This window comes from Buteo buteo, chromosome 13 (genome assembly GCF_964188355.1).
Source record: "Buteo buteo chromosome 13, bButBut1.hap1.1, whole genome shotgun sequence".
NCBI lineage: Eukaryota > Metazoa > Chordata > Aves > Accipitriformes > Accipitridae > Buteo > Buteo buteo.
Genome location: NC_134183.1, coordinates 795,168 through 818,169, shown reverse-complemented (window position 1 = coordinate 818,169; position 23,002 = coordinate 795,168). Strand labels below are relative to the sequence as shown.

The following is a 23,002-nucleotide window of genomic DNA, read 5'->3' as shown; positions in this document are numbered from 1 at the left end:
GTGCTTGGGAACGACTGTGGGGCTGTCACTGGGCCGTTCCAGTGATGCTCTGGAGCACAGAAGCCGAAACCTCTTTCTCCTGCAGTTGGTGCACATGTTTGCCTCCCTGTTGGAGCGACCTTTGATAAAGGCTGAGGTTTCCCCCTATTACTCAGCCTTGCTGGGAATGTTTAAGGCTGAGCTGGAGAACGTGAAGGTGCTGTATGATGCCCAGACCGCTTCCCCGCCGCTGCACAGGGGCAGCCCGGCCATCAACAAAAACATGCCGCCAGTGGCCGGGCAGCTGAAGTGGGCTCTGGAGCTGCAGCAGCGGCTGGAGGGGCCACACAGGGACTTGTTCGCCATCAGCCACCCGTACGTGCAGGTCACCCTGTCACCCCACAGGGATGCGGGCCAGCAGCCGGGGCAGGGTCTGGCCCGGTGTGTGTCTCCTCCCATGCCCTACTGCAGCCGCTGCTTCTTTATCATGACCTTGACAGTGTGATGGTCAGTGCTGAAGCTCAACTGGTATCTGGGAAGTACAAAGAAATGATGGGACTGCTGCAAGGTTACCGCAAGAAGGTCTACGAGGAATGGGTGCATGGAGCTGGCCAGGACTGCCACTTCAGCCTGGAGCAGCCCTTGATCCTGAGGGACCCTGGCTCTTCCCTCCTCAGCGTGAACTTCAGCAAAGAGGTCAGTGCTGGCGCGGGCAGTCAGCTTGGTGCAGGGGAATGTCAGCAATCCCTCACCTGAATGTAAATCTGATTTTCTCAGAGGCTGTGGTGGGACATTTTGGGTTTTACTAACAAGCCTTTTCTCCGGTCATTGTGTCTCGCAGCTCGTCGCTGTTCTGCGGGAGGTGAAGTACTTGAACTTCCAGCAGCAGAAGGATATCCCAGGCAATGCTGAGAGCCTCTTTGCTCAAAATGAGACTTTCCAAAAGTTTGTGGACAACCTGGATCTTATCGTTGGCTGGTACAATGAGGCAGGTTGCAAAGAGGAGACAACCTGGCTGCTTTTCCATGCCCTGAGCACTGGCCAGGCTGAGACTGCCTGGGGACCCCCCAGGGAAGAGGCCCTTACGAATTGGATCCTGGAAGGCTGGCAGGGTTGGGGTACAGCAGGCACTTCACCAGCACCCTGGGTCCCTGCTTGTCCCGTGGCTGAGCCAAGCTGCTGCTGCTGCCACCACGCTGGCCGCCTTCTGCGCCCCAAGCTCCATGTTGGTGGGGTGGAGACCCCGTTCCTTTGTAAAACCAGTGCCCTAGCAAGCGCATCTCACGTGGAGCAGGGTCCCTCCGCTACCTGCAGCGCTCACCTGCGGATGCGTTGGCTCCCCAGGTGAAGCAGAGGCTGCTGCCGATGGAGCTCTCGCTGGTGGCAGGGGAGCTGGAGGCCGTGGACAGCCAGCTGGCCAGCGCAGAGCACACCCTGTTTTGGCACCATGAAGGTACAAACCCACCCGTGGCAGCCCAAGGCCAGAGATCCTCTTTGTTCCTTTTGGGGGGTCCCTGGTCCTCGGCACCGTCCTGCCTCCCACCCGGCGGCTGCCCTCGGGTCCCCACGGCCGTCACACCCGACACACGGACCCCCGCCCTGCAGGCATGGTGGGTGAGGCGGGGAGCCGGACGGTGTGTCCCCGCCATGGCGAATAGCCCCAAAGCGCCCCGACCGCCGCTTGCTGCCTTGGAGGCGTCTGTGTAACCTGTCAAGCTTGGGTGTGCATTTTCCTCCCAGGTGTCATGGAGTACATCCGAGAGATGAGAGAGATCTTGTATGACTTACAAACCAGGGTCCAGAAAGCAAAATTAAACTTGGAAAATATCACCCAACTGGTGGAGGTAGCTTTTGCTGGTGTTTTATGAGAGCCTTCCCGGGAAGCCTCCTGCAGGGATTTACCCTTCCCCAGCACAGCGGAGCAGCCCTGTTTTCTTCTCCCTGCAGGAGTGCTCAGCTGCTCCCTTGTTTGAAAGGAAGGACAACAAGGAGGCAGCGCTCCTGGACTTGGATGGGAAAGCAAACACCTTAACCAAGCGCTATGCTGCCATTAGGGACGCAGGTCTAAAGATCCAGGAGATGGTGGAGGTGAGACACATCCCAGGATACTTCAGAGTTGGTTTAACAAGGAGTGTGTCCAGCACTCGTGTGCTGCGATGCTCTGAACCCAGTGGTGTCCCCTGCTCTGTAACTGTGAGCTGTGAACTTAAACCTGGGGTGCAATCCTGTGGTCTCTGCTGAGACAAAGCTCCAGTGGAAGACCATTGAACACCTCACATGGATTCCAGAAATCCACTCCCTGCTCGGGTGAGGTCTTGGCTGCAGCTTCTGGTGTGGTACAGCTGGGAGAAAGGGAAGGATGCAGGATCCGTGCAAAGCCAGGCGGGACAAACCCCCAGGGGCAATGAGAGAGGGCTCACTCACAGTGTTAGGAGCTGGTACATTTGCTGGATACTTATTGACAAATACTAATTGTTTTTTCCTGCTTGCAGGAGAATGCAGATCTGCTTAAGGCTGACAAGTCATCGCAGATATGGCTGGACTATGTGGGATACATAGATAGAATCGTGCTGGATGGACTTTTCAGACTTGTCCACAAATCTCTGCAGCTACTGCTCACCAACATGGCCCCTGACGTAGGTCCAGGTTTGCCCTGCGGTGTGGTGCCCCTGTTTTTGCGATGCTCGGGATGTCCCACCACTTGCTGTTATTTTCTTCAGGCATTTGTTTACTGGCCAGACATGCCCGTCCCAGTGCTCCCTGGTGCACCTGGGCAGCAAGTGCCAGAGGTGCCAGTGTCCCCCTTGTCCCCTCTGTGGGGGGACAGTGGCTGGGGGCCGGAGGGGACGTGGGATGTGAAGCACCACGCGGGGCGCTGACCTTTTTCAGGCCAACGTGGCCCCATTGTTTGAGGTGCGCATGGAGCTGCGCGACGGCAGAGCGCGGTACCATCCCTCGCTGGACGCGGGAGATGACAACAACTTCTTGGAGCTGATGGAAAGCCTGCTCAGCGATATCTACACATCTGCGGCATGCGTGCCTCGGCTGCTGGAGGGGAAGCTGAGCTACAAGGTCAGTCCGTGGCAGGCGGCACCTCCTGGCTCAGCTGGAGGTGGGCGAGGATGCCCAGTCGCCCCAGCTGGTCCTCAAGAGCTCTGCCCGTCCCTTCAGACCACCCTGGAGGAGCAGGCAGATCTCAGCAGGATGCGGGAGGAGGTGGTGTCACTGGTGGTCAGTGCCATGGCAGAAGGTGAGGAGTACAGCGCTGACTTTGAGGAGCAAGCCCACCTGTGGCTGGAGGACCCTGAGGACTTCCTGCAGCGCTTCCTCACCTTGGACAGTGCCCCCGGCCCCGAGGAGCCGGAGCCACGGCCAGGGGAGCCCCCAGCTCACAGGGCCCCGTCCCTCCAACTTTTTCAGCAGGAGGTGTGGGGAAGGGTGCCTGGGGACGCACTGGGCGCCCAGGAGGACACCGGGCACCTGGGGAGGTGCTCGGTGCCCGGGGAGGTGACGGCTACGGGCTGTGACCAGATCTCGTCCTCAGATTGACGCGTGCGAGGCGCTGTGCGAGGAGGTGTCGGAGTTTGCAAACATGGAGGTGTTTGGAGGGTGGCTGCAGAGCGACTGCCGCCCCTTCAAGCAGGCACTGCTGGGTGCCGTCAGGCGCCGGGGTCTGACGCTCCGGCAGCACCTCGCCAGCCACGTCACTACCAGGTAGGGGCCCGGTTAGCCCCAGCGTGGGGATGGAGCGCTGCTGTTGACCGGAGCCTGGCTGGGCTGTGGCAAAGGCACCGCTGTGTGGCAGGACAGGGCTGGCCCCTGAGGGACGGAGCCGTGAAGGTGCTGGGCAGCCCTGCGGGGGCAAGTCACCGGGGGCTGTGTCCTGTAGAGCAAGCCCTGAGCAAGCATGGGGGTGGTTGTGAGCCCCGGTGGGGACGCCCGGTGAGTGCCACCACCTTCTTCCCAGTCTCCAGGAGCTGTCGGATTTCATCCAAGAGGCAAATGCCGGCTTGAGTAAACCTCTGGAGGAAGGAGACTATGATGGGCTGGTGGGGGTGATGGGGCACCTGATGAGGGTCAAGGAGAGGCAGGCAGCAACCGACAGCATGTTTCAGCCCCTGAAGGAGACCATCGCCCTGCTCAGCACTTACGGAGAGGAGATGCCGGAGGAGATCCACCTGCAGCTTCACGTGAGATGCTCGGGGTGCAGGGTGCCGGGCACGGGCTCCCTGTGGCCAGGCTGTCGACACCACGCGGTGCTCACTGCAGGACCTGCCCGAGCGCTGGGACAGCACCAAGAAGCTCTGCCTGCGCGTCAAGCATAACGCAGCACCCCTGCAAGCCAACGAGGTCAACATCATCCGCAAGAAGTGCCAGCAGTTCGAGGTGCCTGCCCTGGGGCTTGGGGGCGAGCAAACAGCTTCTCGGCAGCTTCGGGAAGACCCCGCTGCTCTCCACGGCTGCCAGCTCCTGGCTGCCCCTCCTGAGCCCCGTCATCCCCGCGCAGGGCCGGCAGCACACCTTCCGGGAGAGGTTCCGGGAAAAAGCCCCTTTTTCGTACACTGACCCAGATCCCTACAAGTCTTTGAACAAGGTAAGGAAGGGGAGGCTGCCAGGGCCGCCACTGTCCCCACTGGCCCTCCCTGGCCTCCTCTGGCCCTGTGGACGAGATGCTGCTACACAGGGGGGCTGGGGAGGGACAGCTGCTCTGGCTCCTGCTCTGGCTCCTGCTCTGGCTCCCAGCCTGATGGGGAGGGTCTGGCCCTGCGGCAGCGACTCTCCTGTCCCCGCCGTGCTGCAGTGGGGATGGAGCCATCGCTGGGGTAGGAGATGTGTCCCTGGCACAGGCTTCCCGGCTGAGTCCTTTTCTTTTTCTCCGGCCAGCAACAGAAGAGCATCGCTGCCATGGAGAGCGACATGGCAGCCCTCTCCAAGTCAGCCGGGCTGTTCGAAGTGTCAGTGCCAGAATATAAACAGCTCAAAGCATGCCACAGGGAGGTGCGCTTGCTGAAGGAGCTCTGGGACATGATCGTCCTGGTACGTGTCACGGTCTGTGAGCCAGCATGACGGGAAGGGCAGGAGGAGGCAGGAGCACGGGGATGTGCAGAACAGGCTTCTGGGATGTGCTGAGCTGGTCCTCACAGTTTTGAAGTTCCTGAGGCTGTGGACGAGCTGCCCAGCATCTGCAGACGGTGGCTGCTGGTAGCTGTCTGCAGTCCAGTGCAGTGACTGGGAGCCCTGGGCTCGGTGCTGGCCCCTGCACAGCCTGTGATGCCCAACGCTGCCTCCAGGCAAGGGCTTGACAGCAGACTGCTGCTGGCAGGCACGGGCACCCGGCATGGGCACCCTGCACCAGCTGGGCATTGCCAGCCAAAGGTACAAAGTTGTTGTAGCTCCTTCGAGAGTCTCACTGCCACGAGAGGTGGGATGAGACTCGGGGCTGGTTGTCACAGCATTAGAGCAGGTCTGCTGGTGCGGGGGCTGCCCACCCCAACAGGATATGTTGCTCTTCATCCTGGGCAGGAATGCTCCTGCTAATTACATGTCCTGTGAAAATGTATTCCCAAATTCAGGTTAACACGAACATTGACGACTGGAAGACCACCAGGTGGAAGGATATCAATGTTGAGCAGATGGATATCGATTGTAAGAAATTTGCTAAAGACATTCGGAGCTTGGATAAGGAGATGAGAAGCTGGGATGCGTTCACAGGGCTGGACAACAGTGTGAAGAACATGATAACGTCCCTGCGTGCCATGAACGAGCTGCAGAACCCTGCCATCAGGGACCGGCACTGGCAGGAGCTCATGCAGGCAACAAAGGTATTCCCAGCCCTCTCGCCCTTCCCTGGCTCCAACCCCCGGCCTGGGAGGCTCCTGAGATTTGCATCCGTCGGGGGAAGCATGCAATCTGTTTTAAAAGCTGGCCATACACAAATATTTGCGTAGGGTCTTTAAACGTGGGTGTTAATGAGCTCATTTGGGTGAGCTGCTGGGCTCCCTCTCCACGGAGGGGAGTCCATGCCCCGACGATGCCGGTTTTGCTCCAGGTGAACTTCACCATGTCCGAGGATACAACCCTTGCAGATCTGCTGCAGCTGAACCTGCACAAGTTCGAGGATGAGGTTCGCGGCATAGTGGACAAAGCCATGAAAGAGTCAGGGATGGAGAAGGTAAACGGGGCTTGGCTCCTGCCCTGCTTTGCTGAGAGCCCTGTTCCAATGCAGCTCTGTGGCTGTTAGCTCTCGTGTTCCTGCTCCTGGGGACTGGAGTCCACCCAGCGTGTGGCACCCATGTTGCTCGTGCCCCGGAGGAGATGTTCCTGTCACTGCTTTGCCTTTCCGCAGCGTCTGGGACTTGGCGCCACGGAGTCCAGCTCATTTCTCATGCCCCGTCTGCAGGTGCTGAATGCCCTGGATGCTACCTGGGCAACAATGAGGTTCGAGCACGAGCCCCATACCAGGACTGGAATCATGCTGCTCAAGTCGGATGAGGTGCTTATCGAGACACTGGAGGACAACCAAGTGCAGCTGCAGAACCTGATGACCTCCAAGTACCTAGCCTTCTTCCTTCAGGAGGTGTCAGGCTGGCAGCAGAAGCTGTCGACCACTGACTCCGTTATCAGCATCTGGTTTGAGGTGCAGAGGACATGGAGTCACCTGGAAAGCATCTTCATCGGCTCCGAAGACATCCGCAGTCAACTGCCGGAGGACTCGAAGCATTTTGACGCTATCGATCGAGATTTCAAAGTGCGAAGCCTGTCCCTTGCTGGGGCCCAAGAGCTCGCTGCTGGCTCAGGTAGAGCTGAAGCATTTTTCCTCTTGCAGGAATTAATGGCCGATGCGGTAAAAACTCCCAATGTGATTGAAGCTACGAACAAGCCTGGTCTCTATGACAAGCTAGAAGCATTGCAGAAAAGGTGAGGTTTGTGTTGTCCTGATGAAGCGTTACGGAGAGGCCTCCACTGGCTGGTCTAGGGCCAAAGAAGGAGTTTGATTTCTCCAAAGTGGTGTCTGTTTCAATAGGACAAGGACTTAGCAAAGGGTGAAAACTAATATGTGAGGGGGTTAACTGCAGGTTTTTTCCTTTGTTTCTGTTAGATTGGTGCTCTGTGAGAAGGCTTTGGCTGAATACCTCGAGACAAAAAGACTGGCTTTTCCCAGATTCTACTTTGTTTCCTCTGCAGACCTGCTTGATATTTTGTCTAATGGGAATGAGCCAGCTGAGGTATGGGTTGTGTATAAAGCATGGAGGCAAGTCCTGTGCCTCTTGCATGCTAACTTGTTATAGCAGTTTTAAAATATTTTTCATCTGAATGGACAGAACACCATCCCTAATACCCCCCTTCCCAGGGATGCAGCACCCTGAGAGCTGTGCATGATTTAATCCAAGTGGTGATTACACCTCTGGATGGGACCATGGAACAGCGGTCCCTGACCTCTGCCGTGCCTCTGTTCTCAGGTGTCCCGTCATCTCCCGAAGCTGTTCGACAGTCTGGCTAAACTGAAGTTCAAGATGAGTCCGGACAAAAAGCCCCTGAAGGTTGGCCTGGGGATGTTCAGTAGTGATGAGGAGTATGTGCCCCTCGATGCGGACTGTGACTTGTCCGGCCAGGTCAGCTGAGCTTCATGGAGCCTCCGCTTGCAGGGCGGGCAGGTTCAGGACGGGGATGAGCCTTTCGCTTGCTGTGCACTAACAGCCTGGCAGCGGTTTTAAAATGCAATCACAAAGCCTTTCAGTCAAAAAAAAAAACAGAAATGGAATCTGCATTATGGGTGTAGAACAACGCTGCAGCAGTATCAGTGTCATATAAACCCACTCCAGGCTCGCAGCCCCTCAGGCAGTCGCAGTGTGTTTTTCCTCTCTTTGTTGTTCACCCTCAGACCATGCGCCATAAACTGCCATGGCAAGCGCCCTGCGGGGCCACGTACCGGGGTCTTTCACGCAGCTTGTTACGACGCGCAGGGAGAAGCTTGCCGCGCAGAGCAGCAGGGAGCCGCTTGCACGCTGCCGAGGGGTCGTGCATCCAGACTGGACACAGGCTAGGAACTGCACGCTCAGGGTTTGCTGGATGTGGCCCTCTAGGTCGAGGTTTGGCTGAACCGAGTGCTGGCGAGCATGCGCTCCACCCTGCGGTGCCTGATCCCCGAGGCCGTGGTGACCTACGAGGAGAAGCCGCGGGAGCAGTGGGTGTTCGACTACCCAGCACAGGTGGGAGCTGCCACGCAGGGCCGGGCTGGCCGGTGGCTCCCGGAGCCAAGGTCCAAGAGGAGGAGCAAGGAGAGAGCCCGGGGAGGTGCAGGCGCCTGCCCTGAGCCTTCGCGGGCAAGGTGTATTTCCCTTTATGGCCACGTTTTGTCCCTGTGGTTTGCTGCAGGTTGCTCTGACGTGCACCCAGATCTGGTGGACCACAGAAGTCGGCATTGCCTTTTCAAGGCTGGAGGAAGGCTATGAGAATGCAATGAGGGATTACAACAAAAAGCAGGTTGGCATCCCTTGGGCCTGACCTCGAGCTGTCCCGCAGCCCCTCTCTGTTCTGAAGAGGCGAAGTTCAGTCCGGGGGTCACACGGAGATGGGCAAAGTATGATGTCATTCTTCTGTTCATCATGTCTTTCCTTCCTCAGATTGCTCAGCTAAATGCACTAATTTCACTACTCATTGGAAACCTAACTGCCAGCGACAGGATGAAGATCATGACAATCTGTACCATTGATGTCCACGCCAGGGATGTTGTGGCCAAAATGATCCTTGCAAAGGTATTCATTACAAGAGGGTATTTTTACTGCTTTGTTTCTTGGCACTTCTGAGCACAGTTTTTCCTGTTATTTTATTACTTTCCAATATTTTCAAAGTATCCTGATTGTTTGAGGAAACTACACATGAGTTGTTAGGGGTGCACAGGAGCTGGGGAGGTGACAGCATGGCTGGGATCAGATAAGACCAGGCTGGATCTTGTGCAACACCAGATGAAGGAGCAGTTTTGCTTGTTCCTGCCACGCTCGGCGGGAGCCGGGACCGTTGGTGCAGGGCTGTGCACCGAGTCGGCGGGTTTGGGGCAGGCTGGGCCACGTGGACGGATGGTCCTCACCCACCCGAGCATTGCACTGGGACCTGTTTGCACACTCTCCTCGTGTATGGAGGTGACAAACGGTCCTGATGTGTGTTCGGGAGCTCGCTCTGCCCATGGGTCAGGGTGGGCAGCACCGGCGCCTGCCTGCCCTCCGCAACTGGCTGCTCCGCAGGTGGAGAGTGCCCAGGAGTTCACCTGGCAGTCGCAGCTCCGGCACCGCTGGGACGAGGGGAGGAGGCACTGCTATGCCAACATCTGCGACGCTCAGCTCCAGTACTCCTACGAGTACCTGGGCAACACCCCCCGGCTGGTCATCACCCCTCTGACGGATCGGTAAGGGCTCGGCTCCCCGCACCTCCCGCTGCCCACGCCAATGACGCGGGCTCCGTGGCTGTGCCACGCTGCTGGCACTGCTCAGCCCTGACGTCCTCCCCTCCGCAGGTGCTACATCACCTTGACACAGTCCCTCCACCTCTTCATGGGGGGGGCCCCCGCTGGCCCTGCGGGCACTGGGAAGACGGAGACCACCAAGGACCTGGGCCGGGCAGTGGGCATGATGGTCTATGTCTTCAACTGCTCCGAGCAGATGGACTACAAGGTAAGGTGTAGGTGAGCAGGACGGTGGCACCGAGGCAAAAGCCACGGAGTGTCCAGCAAGACAAGGGGGGACCCTCTTTTGGGAGGCACTGCTGCAGGCTGCAAGCCCTGTGTTCGGCTGCAGCATCCATCGCCGATGCCCTAAAGCTGCTCTCCTCTCCCCGGCTTGACAGCCAGTGAGAAACATGTGGGTCCAGCAGCAGTCCCTGGTGCCATCCTGCACCACTCACTCCCACCACTGCTCCAGCCAGCTCGTGTCCCTGGAAGCCCGTGGGAGCCCAGGAGGGTTGTAACACTGTGGGGCATTTCCCTAGGGAACAGCACAAACCATAAAAGCAAGAGCAGCTCCCAGCATTTGAGCTTTCTTAACAAATCCCCACATTGCAGCCTCCATGCAAAAGCTTGGTGTCTGAAGCCCATCTCTGGTGCTTTCCCTCCAGTCCTGCGGCAATATCTACAAGGGGCTTGCTCAGACCGGTGCCTGGGGCTGTTTTGATGAATTCAATCGCATTTCAGTGGAGGTTTTGTCCGTGATTGCAGTGCAGGTACATGCTCTCCATACAAACCAGCAGCAGTGTGGTGCCATAGGGACTGGAAGAGATTTTCCAGTTCATGTACTGAACGTTGTCACAGTTAAACCTGACTTTCAGAGGGATGGTTTGCTGTTGTTATTTCCACTGTGTCATGTTGGGACACAAATGGAGGGGAAGCGCAGCAGTACAGGGGCTTTGGGCATGTTTAAGATTGCACAGCCCATCTGTGTCCCACCCCGGTGGCCTGTCACACACACACACACCCCCACCCTGCCGGCTCTGCCATAGCCCGGGGCCAAGGCGTCATGATGCCTGGCAAGAAGCTGATTCAAGGCCAGCTCTCCTGAGCCAGGGGATTGCTATGCTGCGTGGCTTCGGCAAGCTCTCAGTGTTGTTTCTAGCATTGCCGATGGCGCAGCCGAATCTCCAGGCTCGCCTTCCGTGGGTGGCGGTGAGGGTGAGCGGGGGGCGCAGGGCAGGGAGCCGCGGGGCCGCTGGCACTGACACCTCCACTCGCCTGACAGGTGAAATGTGTTCAAGATGCAATTCGTGCCAAGAAGAAAACATTCAATTTCCTTGGAGAGACGATCGCTCTGGTCCCATCGGTTGGGCTGTTCATAACCATGAACCCTGGCTACGCAGGACGGACAGAACTGCCCGAAAACTTAAAAGCTCTGTTCAGGTACCTGTAGGGTCAGTGTGTAACTGGCAGTCATTACAGCATTTACCTCTGCAGTAATACTCATGTGCTACATCCATAATGTGACCTAAGCCTTTGCTAGTGCAAATGAGGATATTTGTGTGTACTGGCGGCTGTTGTGTCAGGGAGACCTTGGCACTGAGATGGTCAGAAGCTGAGAGAGCTGGGCTGCTCAGCCTGGGGAAGAGGATGCTTGGGGTGTCTAATTGCCACCTTCAGCTAAAAATCCGACTGAGAATAAGAAAAAAAGGGTCAAGTGCTGGAAGGGCTGGCCCAGGCATGCTGTGGGATCTCTGTCCTTGGAGGAACTTGAACAGTGACTGCAGACGGCCCAGGGTGACCTGATGCAGCTGTGACATGAGCCCTGCCTGGAGCAGGAGGCTGGACAAGAGACCTCCAGAGACCCCAGCCAGTGTAAATTACTGCCCGGTTCTCTGATGCTAACAACAGTCAGGAATGATTTATATTGGAAACTTGAGTGCAAATTCTTGCTGGCTGTGGGAGGGCGAGGAGCTTGTGGATGTCCATGCACAGCCCTGCTAACCTGCTGCTGCTCTTCTCCAGACCCTGTGCCATGGTGGTCCCTGATTTTGAACTGATCTGTGAAATCATGCTTGTTGCAGAAGGTTTTATTGAAGCTAAGCTTCTAGCGAGAAAGTTCATTACGCTGTATACACTCTGCAAAGAATTACTGTCTAAACAGGTAATTTAACAATATTGCATGGTTCTTTAAGATGGAAGAGTTAATTTGAATTTCAAACCTGATGATGGATAGTTTAAAAATTTCTCGGCTGGTAGTAATGTGCTGATTTGCGTTCTGCACAGTTCAGGTCTACAGCTGGACAAATTCCACTTCCACACTGGTGCATCATGTGGCATATTTCTGCCTTCTGGAAGAAATCAAGAAGTCCAAAAATAGAATAGAATAGAATATAGCCAGTTGAGAGCATCCAGATATTATTCATCTCAGCAGAAGTGATTTAGGAAGCAAGCCAGACTGTCGTTCACGTTGTGGCAGACTGGGCCTTGTCTTGTACATAAGCTCACTTTAAGTCCAGTCTGCTGGACACTGCATGGATAACCTCGCGGTGGGGCGATGGGCAGGGTGTTCCTCTGTAATGTTGTTTAAAGCAGTTCTCTCTCACCAAAGTGAAATTGTAATACTTTGCTGCCTGTTGCCAGGACCATTATGACTGGGGTCTGCGGGCCATCAAGTCCGTGCTGGTGGTAGCGGGCTCCTTGAAGAGAGGGGATCCCAGCCGTGCCGAGGACCAAGTTCTGATGAGAGCTTTACGAGATTTCAACATCCCCAAGATTGTGACAGATGACTTGCCCGTCTTCATGGGGCTAATTGGGGACCTCTTCCCAGCGCTGGACGTCCCCAGGAAGAGGGACCTCAACTTTGAGAAGGTACAAGCCCCGGCGTGGTACCAGCACCACAGACATCCCAGCCCTGGCAGGGTCCAGAGGCTGAAGGTCCATTCGGCACTTCTGGGGGCAGCTGGCTCGTCTCTGGAGGTCTTGCCAAGGTGGTGATGGCTGTCTGTGGTCAGCGCCTGCTCTCCTTCCCAGATCATTAAGCAGTCCGTGCTGGAGCTGAAGCTGCAGGCAGAGGACAGCTTTGTGCTAAAGGTGGTGCAGCTCGAGGAACTGCTGCAAGTGAGACACTCCGTCTTTGTCGTCGGCAATGCCGGCTGCGGCAAGTCCCAGGTAGTGGCCAAACCATCCCAGAGGACATGGGTCCCCTCCTGCCCCAGCTAAGCACATCCCACAACTTCCCTAGTCCGTGCAGACCCCTGGCTGCAGCAGCAGCAGTGTCTGGGTAGAGGACGGCAGCACGGCCAGTGTCCGTGGCCATGCCAGGCCCTCCAGCACCACACGTGCCAGGCTCAGCCCATGGAGCCGAGCAGGTTTGGGATGGGGCTGTCCCTGCACCAGCTGGCATGGTTCAGGGACTGCTCAGGACACCCCTGGGGAGGGCAGGGACGAGGCAGGGGCACACTCTCGTGATATTCTGCGTGCTGCAGTGCCGGCAGGACGGGCAGGATGGTGCCGGCTGGTGGAGCTCTGGGCTCTCACAACATCCCAGCCAGGAGCTGGCTCTGCAGAGGGAGGTCCAGAGCCTTCCCAGCAGCTATCCAGGCCTGGGGGCTCCACAGCGGGTGGGAGCAAGGCTCTGTGCCCCCGGCTGCAGGCAAAGGCTGCTAAAGGCTGCAGACACCCTTGTAGGAACAGCGGCCACAGCTGCACGGTTGCCCTCTCCGCAGGTGCTGAGGTCACTCAACAAGACATACAAAAACATGAAGCGGAAGCCGGTCACCGTGGACCTCGACCCAAAGGCTGTGACCTGCAATGAGCTGTTTGGGGTTATTCATCCATCCACACGAGAGTGGAAGGATGGTGAGACACCAACACTTGTGGCCACCTGAGCGGTCACTTACCCCAGGTGGGACCTGGCACAAACCATCCTTCAGCAGCTGCTGGTGCATAGGCAACTATCTTCATAAAATGTGAACCTATAAACGATTTGTGATGCAGTGATGGGAATAGGAAGACCTTTCCCTGGGGCTTTTTACTGAGTGTGAGGGAGGAGGAATGTGTTTCAAGGAAGCACCCAGTCCTGCATGTCCCTCAGCAAACATGCCATGCGTGGAAAGAGCTGCAAAGGGCAAACCTACGTGTCTCTCTATGGGGCAGGTCTGTTTTCTTCAACGATGCGTGACCTGGCTAACATCACACATAAGGGGCCCAAGTGGATTATCCTCGATGGAGACATTGACCCCATGTGGATCGAGTCCCTGAACACGGTCATGGATGACAATAAGGTTGGTGCTATCACACTCTGGGAGCTTTATTCACTCATTAACTTGGAGTAATCAGCTTGTGTTCATGCCTAGGACCCAAGATCACGGCATCCCCCGTAACAGGCTGCTTCTTCCAGGTTCTCACCTTGGCCAGCAATGAGCGCATCCCCCTCAACCCCACCATGCGGCTCCTCTTCGAGATCAGCCACCTGCGGACTGCTACACCAGCTACTGTGTCCCGGGCAGGAATCCTCTACATCAACCCCACGGACCTGGGCTGGAACCCGTGAGCCTGGGGAGGGAGATGGGACGAGATGGGATGGGGTGGGATCGGATAGGGTGGGGTGGGATGGGATGCGACGAGATGGGTGCTGGCCCCCCACGTGCTCACCTGCAGCCCTGATCTTCTCTCCCACAGCATTGTGACCAGCTGGATCGAGATGAGGACGGTGCAGTCCGAGAAGGCCAATCTGATGATCCTCTTCGACAAGTACCTGCCGGTGTGCCTAGAGAAGCTCAAGTCTGGATTCAAGAAGATCACCCCCGTCCCTGAGGTCACGGTGATACAGACAGTGCTGTACCTGCTGGATTGCCTCCTGACGCCGCAGACCACCCCACCAGACTCCCCCCGGGAGCTCTACGAGCTCTACTTCATCTTTGCTTGCCTCTGGGCCTTTGGAGGGGCCATGTTCCAGGACCAGGTACGGCCGCCTGCCCACGCCTGCCCACTGGCCAGAGCGTCCTGCCCAGCTTCATCCCTCAGCTGCATCCCTTTGGAAAATACTAAAGCAACAACATTGGACAGTTTCTCAGTTTTTCTGTTTGGTTCCTCCCAGCTCGTGGATTACCGCCTGGAGTTCAGCAAGTGGTGGGTGAACGAGTTTAAAACCATCAAGTTTCCTTCTCAGGGGACAATTTTTGACTATTACATTGATCCAGAAACAAAGAAATTCATGCTCTGGACTGAAAAAGTGCCAAAATTTCAACTCGATCCTGAAGTCCCTTTACAGGTATTTCCCACAAGCTCTCTGTGTTTGTGTGTTTTATTTGTTTATTACTCCATGGTCTTGCCCCAAGCAATGCTGTGCAAGACCCCGCGCTTGGAGCAGCGCAGGGATTCGGGCTGGCTCTGCCATGCCGCCCCGTGGGCTGGTGGCACCCAGCAAACCCCGTGGGTTTCCGTGGTCCTGCTTTACTCTGCGGAAACCTCAGTGAGACCTGCAAGTTGCAACTCTTCTTTTTTAATTTCAGATTAACATGTGGCTTTGTAGATTCTCATGAAACAACTATTGCCTAAATGCAAAACTGTACTTTAATACTTTATTTGCATGTCTTTTGAAATGCTCTCCTGAGGGAGGGGGGTTGTGTCAAAGATGTCAGGGAAAGGCAGAGGTGCTGCAGCTGAATTTGGCCCATGCAGTGGCTGAACAAAGACACTGGGGACGGTTTCAGTAACCACGCTGTGTTGTTCTGGTTTAACAACTCATTTTTCTGACAGCTCCTATTTTTGGTTGGAAAATTTTTAGAATAACCAAGCACCTGAGACTTTTTGCTTTAGAGAGGGACTGGGTTTGTATGGAGAGAGAGCACCTTCCATTAGACAAGCTGGCATTGCCGGGAAAACCAGGCAAGGCTACCGGCACACTGCCCGCTGCTCTAATAGAAGATCCCACCTCTGCGTGCAAACATTGACTCTGGCAGCAAGAGGCGAGCTCCGGGGATTGACGGTACGATTTCCCCAGGCCTCCATGGTGCACACGACAGAGACCATTCGCATTCGCTACTTCATGGACCTGCTGATGGAGAAGCAGAGGCCAGTGATGCTAGTGGGGAATGCGGGGACAGGAAAATCGGTCCTGATGCGGGACAAGCTTGAAGCGCTCAGTGTGGATGAATACCTCGTGCAGTCCGTGCCCTTTAATTTCTACACCACCTCGGCCATGCTGCAGGGTAAGGGTGGCCTGAGCTGGCAGCCGACCCCACACCGGGCTGTGCCATGTGGCCCTGCGGCGCTGCCCCACTGCTTACCTGCTCTTCTCGTTGCAGCTGTCCTTGAGAAGCCCCTGGAGAAGAAATCAGGGAGGAACTATGGCCCGCCCGGGACCAGGAGGCTTATCTACTTCATCGACGACATGAACATGCCAGAGGTGGACAAATACGGCACCGTGGCACCGCACACGCTCATCCGGCAGCACATGGACCATGGTCACTGGTGGGTGCCCGGCCAGCAGCCCCCACCATGCAGCCTCAGTGACCCTCTGCCCAGCAAACCTGTGCCGTGCTGGCACCTCTGCCGTCGTGGTGCCTGACCCCAGCTGTGCCCTGCCCGTACTGCCTCCTGCGCCACGCTGCCAGTGGAGCTGAGCTGCTTGTTCCCCCCAGCCCGCTCATTCCCAGAGCTGCGGGGAAGGCTTTGGCAGAGGAATGGGAAAACTCTCTGCTGGTGACTCCAAACTGCGTCCAAAGCAAACAGCCCCGCTGCCAGCACCGGCGGGGGAAGCCCCGGCAGGGGATCCCCATGCCTGGCAGTGCAGCACGCGGCGCAGGCGGCAGGGAGGGCTCGCTCGGGGAGGGGGGAAGAGGTGACGAGTACGTGCTGCTGTGGGGGGGGTTGGGGCCAGGTGTGGCTGTGGGGCATGGGAAGGGCCCCACGTAGCATTGCCAAGAGTGGTGCCGGGCTTTTCCAAGCATCGGGGAAATGGGGATCCCTGCTCCTGTGTCCCCTTCGATGGAGATCCACGGGGCAGTGGGGCACAGCCCAACTGGAGGAACCCGTCCCTGGGGAAAGCATCACAGTGCCGGTCCCTGCACAGGTACGACAGGAACAAACTGACCCTGAAGGACATTCACAACTGCCAGTACGTGGCCTGCATGAACCCGACTGCAGGATCCTTCACCATCGACTCCAGGCTGCAGGTATGCAGGACCTGCAGGGCTGGGGGCTGTGCCCCACCGGGTTTGCTCTCCTGGGACTGGAGCCCGGAGTGGGTGGGATGGGGTGGGGGACCTTGCGGTGCTGGCTGGCTGCATCAGCTCCTGGGGGCAAAGCTCCCGCCTGAATTTTTGCCCCTTGCTGCAGCGCCACTTCTGCGTCTTCGCCGTGAGCTTTCCTGGCCAGGAGGCTCTGCTGACCGTGTACAGCACCATCCTCGCGCAGCACCTGGACCTGCAGAGGATGCCACTGGCTGTCCAGAAGCTGCAGCCCCAGCTGGTAGCAGCAGCGCTGGGTGAGCCCCTGCCACGGTGGGGGGTGGGAAGGCGGCACGCACCGTCATCGGCCCCCGGGGAAAGCACCCGCACCCACCGGCACCAGGAAACCCAACCACATCACAACTGGCCAGTGCCCTGGGAGCCCCATGCCGCACCTCCACATCACGGCACTGGGCAAATGAAACCTCAGTTCCTCCTTTTCTCCTGTTTGTATTCAAAACACAGCACCATGTCCCTAGAAATTGTCAGACTAAATAAAACCTCAGGCTTGTCCTACGGAGGGGAGAGCGAGCCAGGCTCAGGGATCCCGCTGGAGGCTGCAGTGGTCTCTGGGCACCTGCCCACCCGCTTACCTCTGTTTCCTGCCGACAGCCCTCCATCAGAAGGTCTCCTCCAACTTCTTGCCAACAGCCATCAAGTTCCACTACCTCTTCAACCTCCGGGACCTCTCCAACATATTCCAGGTAGTGGGAGGGCTGTTTCCTCTAAAGCGTCTGTATTCCTTTCTTTCCTTCATCATGCATCCTTGCCGTGCACCATGTCCCTGAAAAGTACTATGACCTCTTCCCAAAGCCAACCTTTAAACTCAGCTCTGAGTAGCAGTAAAATAACCCCCAAGGACTGAGGGATTCGCATGTTTGTCAGGGTCTGTTGTTCTCCACCCCCGAATGCCTGAAAAGTCCCGTGGACTTGGTGCGTCTCTGGCTCCATGAAGCTGAGAGGGTGTATGGAGACAAGCTTGTCGATGAAAGGGATCAAAAAGCCTTTGGGAAGATGCTGGCAGACACCTGCAAAAAGTTCTTCGATGTAAGTTGTGCTGGAAAATGAGGGAGTGCCCCAGCCTAGTGGGACTGCGCTGCCAGGCTGAGCTCCCCAGCGCGGGCTTGGCAGTGGCACAGGTAATGGTACCCCACGGCTGAGCCCCACAGCTGAGCCCCACGGCTGAGCCCCACATCTGCTGTTGCCTTTCCCAGGAACTTGGAGAAGACCTGGTGTTCGCCAAGCCCAACATCTACTGCCACTTCGCCCAGGGCATGGGGGAGCCCAAGTACCTGCCGGTGCCGACCTGGCCAGCTCTGAACAAGCTGCTGGGGGAAGCCTTGGACAGCTACAATGAGATGAACGCGGCAATGAGCCTGGTGAGTGCCCTGCTGCGGGCAGCTCCGCACCGAGGCAGCGCTTGCACCGCAGAGATGCAGCTGCGGCATCGCTCTCGCTCAGTTTGTACATTATGGGGCGTTCACTGCTTTTCCTGCTGTGATTCAGAATATCAAACCTTCCCCTCCTGTTTTCTTCAGGTGCTCTTTGAAGATGCAGTGTCTCATGTTTGCAGAATTAGTCGGATCTTAGAGTCTCCCTGGGGCAACGCACTGCTGGTGGGGGTAGGAGGCAGCGGCAAGCAGAGTCTGGCACGTCTGGCAGCATACATCAGCAATCTGGATGTGTTTCAGATTACGCTGAGGAAAGGCTACAGCATCCCGGACCTGAAGGTGAGAGGAGCTTTCGTCCCAGTCCCCCGGGCCAGCGCTGCCTGCTCACGGGGGGGATCCTGCAAATGCGGAGCGGTGCCAAGCTCGGCGGTGGCTCTGGTGCCTGGGGTGGGCGCATGGGGCTCTGCTCTCCTCTCGTCGCTGTGTCTGTGCACCGTGTGATGGGCTCAAAGGTGCTTTCTGAACACCCACGAGTCCTGCTCCGAGGGGCCGCAGAGTTTCCCTGGCCAGGGACGGGCAGGAGCCGATCGTGAGGGCAGGTGCTGTGCAGGCAGCCCTGGGAGCTGGCCCTGTCCCCGAGCAGAGCAGCCGGCACCCGGCACCTTCCCAAAGGCACCTTCCTGGCTTCCCAGCGTGGCCCAGGTGTGCCGGGCTGCGCTGAACCAGTCACTGCGGAGAACAGCTCGGTGGGGCTGAAAAGCGGGGGGTTGATGGGTTTTCTCTCCCCTGTCCCAGCTGGACCTCGCCTCCCAGTACATCAAGGCAGCCGTGAAGAACACCCCCACTGTGTTCCTGATGACAGACTCCCACGTTGCTGAAGAATCGTTCCTGGTCCTAATCAATGACTTCTTGGCATCTGGGGAGGTGCCGGGGCTCTTTCAGGATGATGACCTGGAAAACATTATCAGTGCCATGAGGCCCCAAGTGAAGTTCCTTGGATTGCAAGATACAAGGGAAAACTGCTGGAAATTATTTATAGAAAAAGTCAGGCGTCAGTTAAAGGTGGGTGTTCATTCAGGAGTGGTTTTTGTCAGTGCTCCTAACTTGCCTAATCCAAAACCTATTTGCAGACAACACACAGAAAACCATGGTTTCATTACATGGAGATAGGTTTGGGTGAAAGATGTTTTCAAAGGCTGCCCAGCCAATGGTGCACCCCCAGCCCCAGGCTGCAGCTCTTCACACCCATGTATTTACCTGCCTTGGGGCAGAAGGGGTGAGCAGCCTCCACGGCCATGTGCCAGCACCAGGCTGTGCTGGGCACTCACAGGGATGCCAATGTGGGCACGGTGCTCGGCTACTGGCCACAGCCACCAAAGTGGGGTTCAGTACCGGCTCTGACCCCACTGAGAGGCACAGGGTACACAATCACAGACCATCTCCCGCATACTGGGAAGGGGAATTAATAGGAGGGAGGCAAAGTCCTTACCTCAAGCAGAAGAGTTTGCAGCAATGCAGAGCCTACAGCAAAGCTCCTGCTGCCACACGCGCGAGCTCAGCCCGTGGCAGCAGGGATGCCCCACTCAGCAGCAGTGGTCTGCCCCAGGTCATCCTCTGCTTCTCTCCCGTGGGCTCAACCCTGCGAGTGCGGGCGAGGAGGTTCCCTGCCGTGGTCAACTGCACAGCCATTGACTGGTTCCACGAGTGGCCGGAGGATGCGCTTGTGTCTGTCAGCAGCAGGTTCCTGGAGGAAACAGGGGACATTGAGGTGAGCTGGGACCCCGGGTCGGTGCACGCCGTGCCTGTGCACAGCCCTCTGTCCTGGGGGGCTGGGGAAACTGGGCTGCTTTGGGGAATGACCTGCACCTCTGCTACTCTCCGTGTTGCAACATTCCAATGGGATGGGGGCCTGGCATGACCCAGGGGTACTGGGGGCAGCAAGCTGGGGATGGGGTCTGAGGTAAGCTCACAGCCGCCTCCAGGGTCAGAGCCTGCAGCCCCACAGCGTGTGGGTGGGGACAAACCTTTCCTCATTTCCCTTTTGTCCTTAAAACACCACCACAAATAACAACCTGGAAACAGCAGCTTTTCCCCAGTGCAGCCCAGGTTAGCTTGGGGGATTAGAGACAGGAAACCAGAGCTGGGTTTAAGAACCAGCATTGTCAGTGCTGTGATCACCTACATTTCTCAGCCACGCATTGTGCTGTTCAACGAAAAGCAGCACTTTGCCTCCCAGCCTCTGCAGCTGGATGTGGAACCAACACTGCAGGAAGGCTCGGTTCTACCCCAGCATTTCACTGCATCCACACAGCACAGCAGCTCACTGTCTGTGCTGCTGGCAGAGCATCTCACTGTCTGTGTTCCTGGTGCAGCCCGAGGTCAAGGTCTCCATCAGCCAGTTCATGTCCTATGTCCACATGAGCGTTAAGGAGATGTCCAAGACCTACCTGGCCGTGGAGAGACGCTATAATTACACCACGCCAAAGACCTTCCTGGAGCAGATAAACCTCTACAAAAACCTGCTGTCAAAAAAAAGGAGTGAGCTCACAGCCAAAATCGAGAGGCTGGAGAAGGGGCTGACGAAACTGCAGAGCACAGCATCACAGGTGCCTACCCACAGCATCACTTATGCATCGCGCCTGCTGGGGGTCCTACGTGCGGTGGGGGGCGAGGGGAGGCACGTCCCTGCAGGGCTGTCACAGTGGCCACGAGGTCCCCGAGCTATACCGAGCCACCGCTGTAAGGCCAGGCAGGGCTTAGCAGGATCAACCCTCTGATCCTCTCTGTTTCTCCCCCCATCAAGGTGGATGACCTGAAAGCCAAGCTGGCAGTCCAGGAGGAAGAGCTGAAGCAGAAGAACGAGGACGCAGATAAATTGATCCACGTGGTGGGTGTTGAGACGGAGAAGGTCAGCAAGGAGAAAGCCATCGCTGATGAGGAGGAGCTAAAGGTCCAGGCCATCAACACGGTGCGTGGTGCTGAGCTGGTGACCACTGGGCTAGGGTCCAACGTGGGACAGAGCAATGTGAGCTCTGTCAGCTCTGGCCGCTCACCCTGTCCTGTCCCCTCGCCTCCCCAGAACGTGGCCGAGAAGCAGCGAGCCTGTGAGACCGACCTGGCAAAAGCGGAGCCAGCACTCGTAGCTGCCCAGGAGGCCCTCGACACGCTCAACAAGGTGGGCAACCCCTCAGTGGGAAGTGGGTCCCCAGCTGGTGCCAGTGTCCCCGCACCAGGGCGATGCTCAGTGGCCCTGCGGTCCCCTCCCAGAACAACCTGACAGAGCTGAAGTCCTTCGGGTCCCCGCCGCAAGCGGTGGTGAACGTGACAGCAGCTGTGATGGTTCTGACGGCCCCCAAGGGCAAGATACCAAAGGATAAGAGCTGGAAGGCAGCAAAAGTCATGATGGGAAAAGTAGACACTTTCCTTGATGCCTTAAAGAAGTTTGACAAGGAGCACATCCCCGAGGCCTGTCTTAAGGCGTTTCAGTGAGTCCATGGCCGGTTCCTGCCCCCTTCCCGGCCCCACACCACCAGGCTGCCCTGGGCAGGGCATCCAGGAGAGACCCTCACCCAGCGAGCACAGCAGGGTTTCAGGGGCAGGAGTGGGATCCAGGCGTTTGCTCTGCTCTCCCACCCTGCTGCCCATCGGCAGCCCGAGCTCTGGGAGGAGTGGGATGGGGCTGCCAGCAGCTGCGGCATGGTGTCGTAGCGCAGCGTGTTCTCCCATTCCAGGCCCTACCAGTCAGACCCCAGTTTTGATCCAGAGTTCATAATGTCGAAGTCAACAGCTGCCGCAGGTCTGTGCTCCTGGTGCCTAAACATTGTTCGCTTCTACGAGGTGTTCTGCGAGGTGGAGCCCAAGAGGCAGGCGCTGGAGGAGGCCAACGCCGAGCTGGCAGAGGCACAAGAAAAACTCAGTCGCATTAAGAGCAAAATTGCTGTAAGTGCGTGCCCCCCTGCGCAGACCCCGGCCAGGGCCAGCTGCCGGAGCCAGCCGCTGTTTTCCTTGGCTGACACCCGCTGTGAGCCCATCAGTAATTCATCTGCGGGTCACAGCCAGAAGTCAAAAATGAGTGAGATCCTTATAATTTGTATAACCTGGAGCCCAGGTGCAAGAGCTGTGTCACCACCACAGGGGCTGTGGCAAAGCTCCCTCGGGTCTGCAGAGCTTTCTCCTGGCCTGGCAGCTTACTGCAGCTGTGCTGCATGCAGGAGGTAACTGTAGATGTGTTGTCTTTTGAAGGACCTGAATGCCAATTTGGCAGCTCTCACTGCAGAATTTGAGAAAGCTACAGCTGAAAAAATCAAATGTCAGCAGGAGGCTGATGCAACCAACAGAGTCATCACGCTGGCAAACAGGTACCAGGCTCCAGAAGCGCTGGGACCGTCTGCTGCTCCCTGGCATTGCCTGGTCACAATGACACAGGGGTCATGGAAGCATCAGAGCCCCCCCCACCCTCCCCAAAGTAAAAAATCCCAAGTATGAATTTGGCCAGAAATTCGGGGGGGGATGCTGCAGAGCCATATGCCCTGGCTGAGGGCAGCCCACCACCCGAGCAGAGAGGGGTTAATCCCAAGGGTGTTTGCTGATGGCCACCCTGGGGCATCACGGCTGAGTGCCCCCCCTCCCTCACCCCCTGCCCCCCCCCCCCCCCCCCCCCCCCCCCCCCCCGGCAGCACCACAGCAGCCACTGTCTCCTCTGGCCTCCCCCAGGCTCGTCGGGGGCCTGGCGTCCGAAAACGTCCGCTGGGCTGAGTCAGTGGAGATGCTCAGAGAGCAGGAGAAGACGCTGTGTGGAGACGTGCTGCTGGTCTCTGCCTTCGTGTCCTACGTCGGCTACTTCACCAAGAAGTACAGAGCCGAGCTGCTGGAGAAGCACTGGATCCCCTTCCTCAGCAGGCTGGCGGTGAGTGGCCACGGGTCCCGTCCTGGGTGCCTGGGCTCCTTCCCTCCGTGCC

General features: G+C 57.5%; 2 protein-coding genes across 4 annotated transcripts in view; one reads left to right on the top strand and one right to left on the bottom strand.

Moving 5' to 3' along the window:
• DNAH17 (dynein axonemal heavy chain 17) overlaps positions 1 to 23,002 on the top strand; it is a 39,519-nt gene that overhangs the window by 4,268 nt on the left and 12,249 nt on the right. Inside the window, exons 11-62 of one of the 3 annotated variants that reach the window (XM_075044110.1) lie at positions 86 to 354; positions 480 to 675; positions 821 to 967; positions 1,324 to 1,432; positions 1,720 to 1,823; positions 1,927 to 2,067; positions 2,472 to 2,615; positions 2,869 to 3,051; positions 3,151 to 3,405; positions 3,524 to 3,693; positions 3,947 to 4,169; positions 4,249 to 4,365; positions 4,487 to 4,573; positions 4,864 to 5,016; positions 5,553 to 5,801; positions 6,029 to 6,151; positions 6,380 to 6,727; positions 6,806 to 6,897; positions 7,079 to 7,205; positions 7,440 to 7,592; positions 8,064 to 8,189; positions 8,356 to 8,463; positions 8,604 to 8,735; positions 9,222 to 9,382; positions 9,491 to 9,647; positions 10,087 to 10,191; positions 10,704 to 10,861; positions 11,444 to 11,582; positions 12,062 to 12,289; positions 12,452 to 12,589; positions 13,147 to 13,279; positions 13,577 to 13,704; positions 13,821 to 13,969; positions 14,102 to 14,384; positions 14,520 to 14,693; positions 15,426 to 15,633; positions 15,730 to 15,895; positions 16,497 to 16,599; positions 16,763 to 16,910; positions 17,266 to 17,357; positions 17,539 to 17,700; positions 17,868 to 18,032; positions 18,192 to 18,383; positions 18,840 to 19,106; positions 19,651 to 19,812; positions 20,417 to 20,650; positions 20,848 to 21,012; positions 21,124 to 21,219; positions 21,312 to 21,529; positions 21,776 to 21,983; positions 22,287 to 22,402; positions 22,758 to 22,950. In XM_075044110.1, coding sequence (XP_074900211.1) covers positions 86 to 354; positions 480 to 675; positions 821 to 967; positions 1,324 to 1,432; positions 1,720 to 1,823; positions 1,927 to 2,067; positions 2,472 to 2,615; positions 2,869 to 3,051; positions 3,151 to 3,405; positions 3,524 to 3,693; positions 3,947 to 4,169; positions 4,249 to 4,365; positions 4,487 to 4,573; positions 4,864 to 5,016; positions 5,553 to 5,801; positions 6,029 to 6,151; positions 6,380 to 6,727; positions 6,806 to 6,897; positions 7,079 to 7,205; positions 7,440 to 7,592; positions 8,064 to 8,189; positions 8,356 to 8,463; positions 8,604 to 8,735; positions 9,222 to 9,382; positions 9,491 to 9,647; positions 10,087 to 10,191; positions 10,704 to 10,861; positions 11,444 to 11,582; positions 12,062 to 12,289; positions 12,452 to 12,589; positions 13,147 to 13,279; positions 13,577 to 13,704; positions 13,821 to 13,969; positions 14,102 to 14,384; positions 14,520 to 14,693; positions 15,426 to 15,633; positions 15,730 to 15,895; positions 16,497 to 16,599; positions 16,763 to 16,910; positions 17,266 to 17,357; positions 17,539 to 17,700; positions 17,868 to 18,032; positions 18,192 to 18,383; positions 18,840 to 19,106; positions 19,651 to 19,812; positions 20,417 to 20,650; positions 20,848 to 21,012; positions 21,124 to 21,219; positions 21,312 to 21,529; positions 21,776 to 21,983; positions 22,287 to 22,402; positions 22,758 to 22,950 — 8,604 coding nt within the window. Of the gene's footprint in view, positions 1 to 85; positions 355 to 479; positions 676 to 820; positions 968 to 1,239; positions 1,433 to 1,719; positions 1,824 to 1,926; positions 2,068 to 2,471; positions 2,616 to 2,868; positions 3,052 to 3,150; positions 3,406 to 3,523; positions 3,694 to 3,946; positions 4,170 to 4,248; positions 4,366 to 4,486; positions 4,574 to 4,863; positions 5,017 to 5,552; positions 5,802 to 6,028; positions 6,152 to 6,379; positions 6,898 to 7,078; positions 7,206 to 7,439; positions 7,593 to 8,063; positions 8,190 to 8,355; positions 8,464 to 8,603; positions 8,736 to 9,221; positions 9,383 to 9,490; positions 9,648 to 10,086; positions 10,192 to 10,703; positions 10,862 to 11,443; positions 11,583 to 12,061; positions 12,290 to 12,451; positions 12,590 to 13,146; positions 13,280 to 13,576; positions 13,705 to 13,820; positions 13,970 to 14,101; positions 14,385 to 14,519; positions 14,694 to 15,425; positions 15,896 to 16,496; positions 16,600 to 16,762; positions 16,911 to 17,265; positions 17,358 to 17,538; positions 17,701 to 17,867; positions 18,033 to 18,191; positions 18,384 to 18,839; positions 19,107 to 19,650; positions 19,813 to 20,416; positions 20,651 to 20,847; positions 21,013 to 21,123; positions 21,220 to 21,311; positions 21,530 to 21,775; positions 21,984 to 22,268; positions 22,403 to 22,757; positions 22,951 to 23,002 lie in introns of those variants that run through there. The other 2 variants (XM_075044108.1, XM_075044109.1) reach the window with 2 other exon arrangements.
• The window catches only part of PGS1 (phosphatidylglycerophosphate synthase 1), a 34,810-nt gene continuing 31,479 nt past the window's right edge, over positions 19,672 to 23,002 (bottom strand). The window contains exon 10 of the mRNA XM_075044112.1: positions 19,672 to 19,788. The gene's annotated coding sequence lies outside the window, so the exon portion shown is untranslated. The remainder of the gene's footprint in view (positions 19,789 to 23,002) is intronic.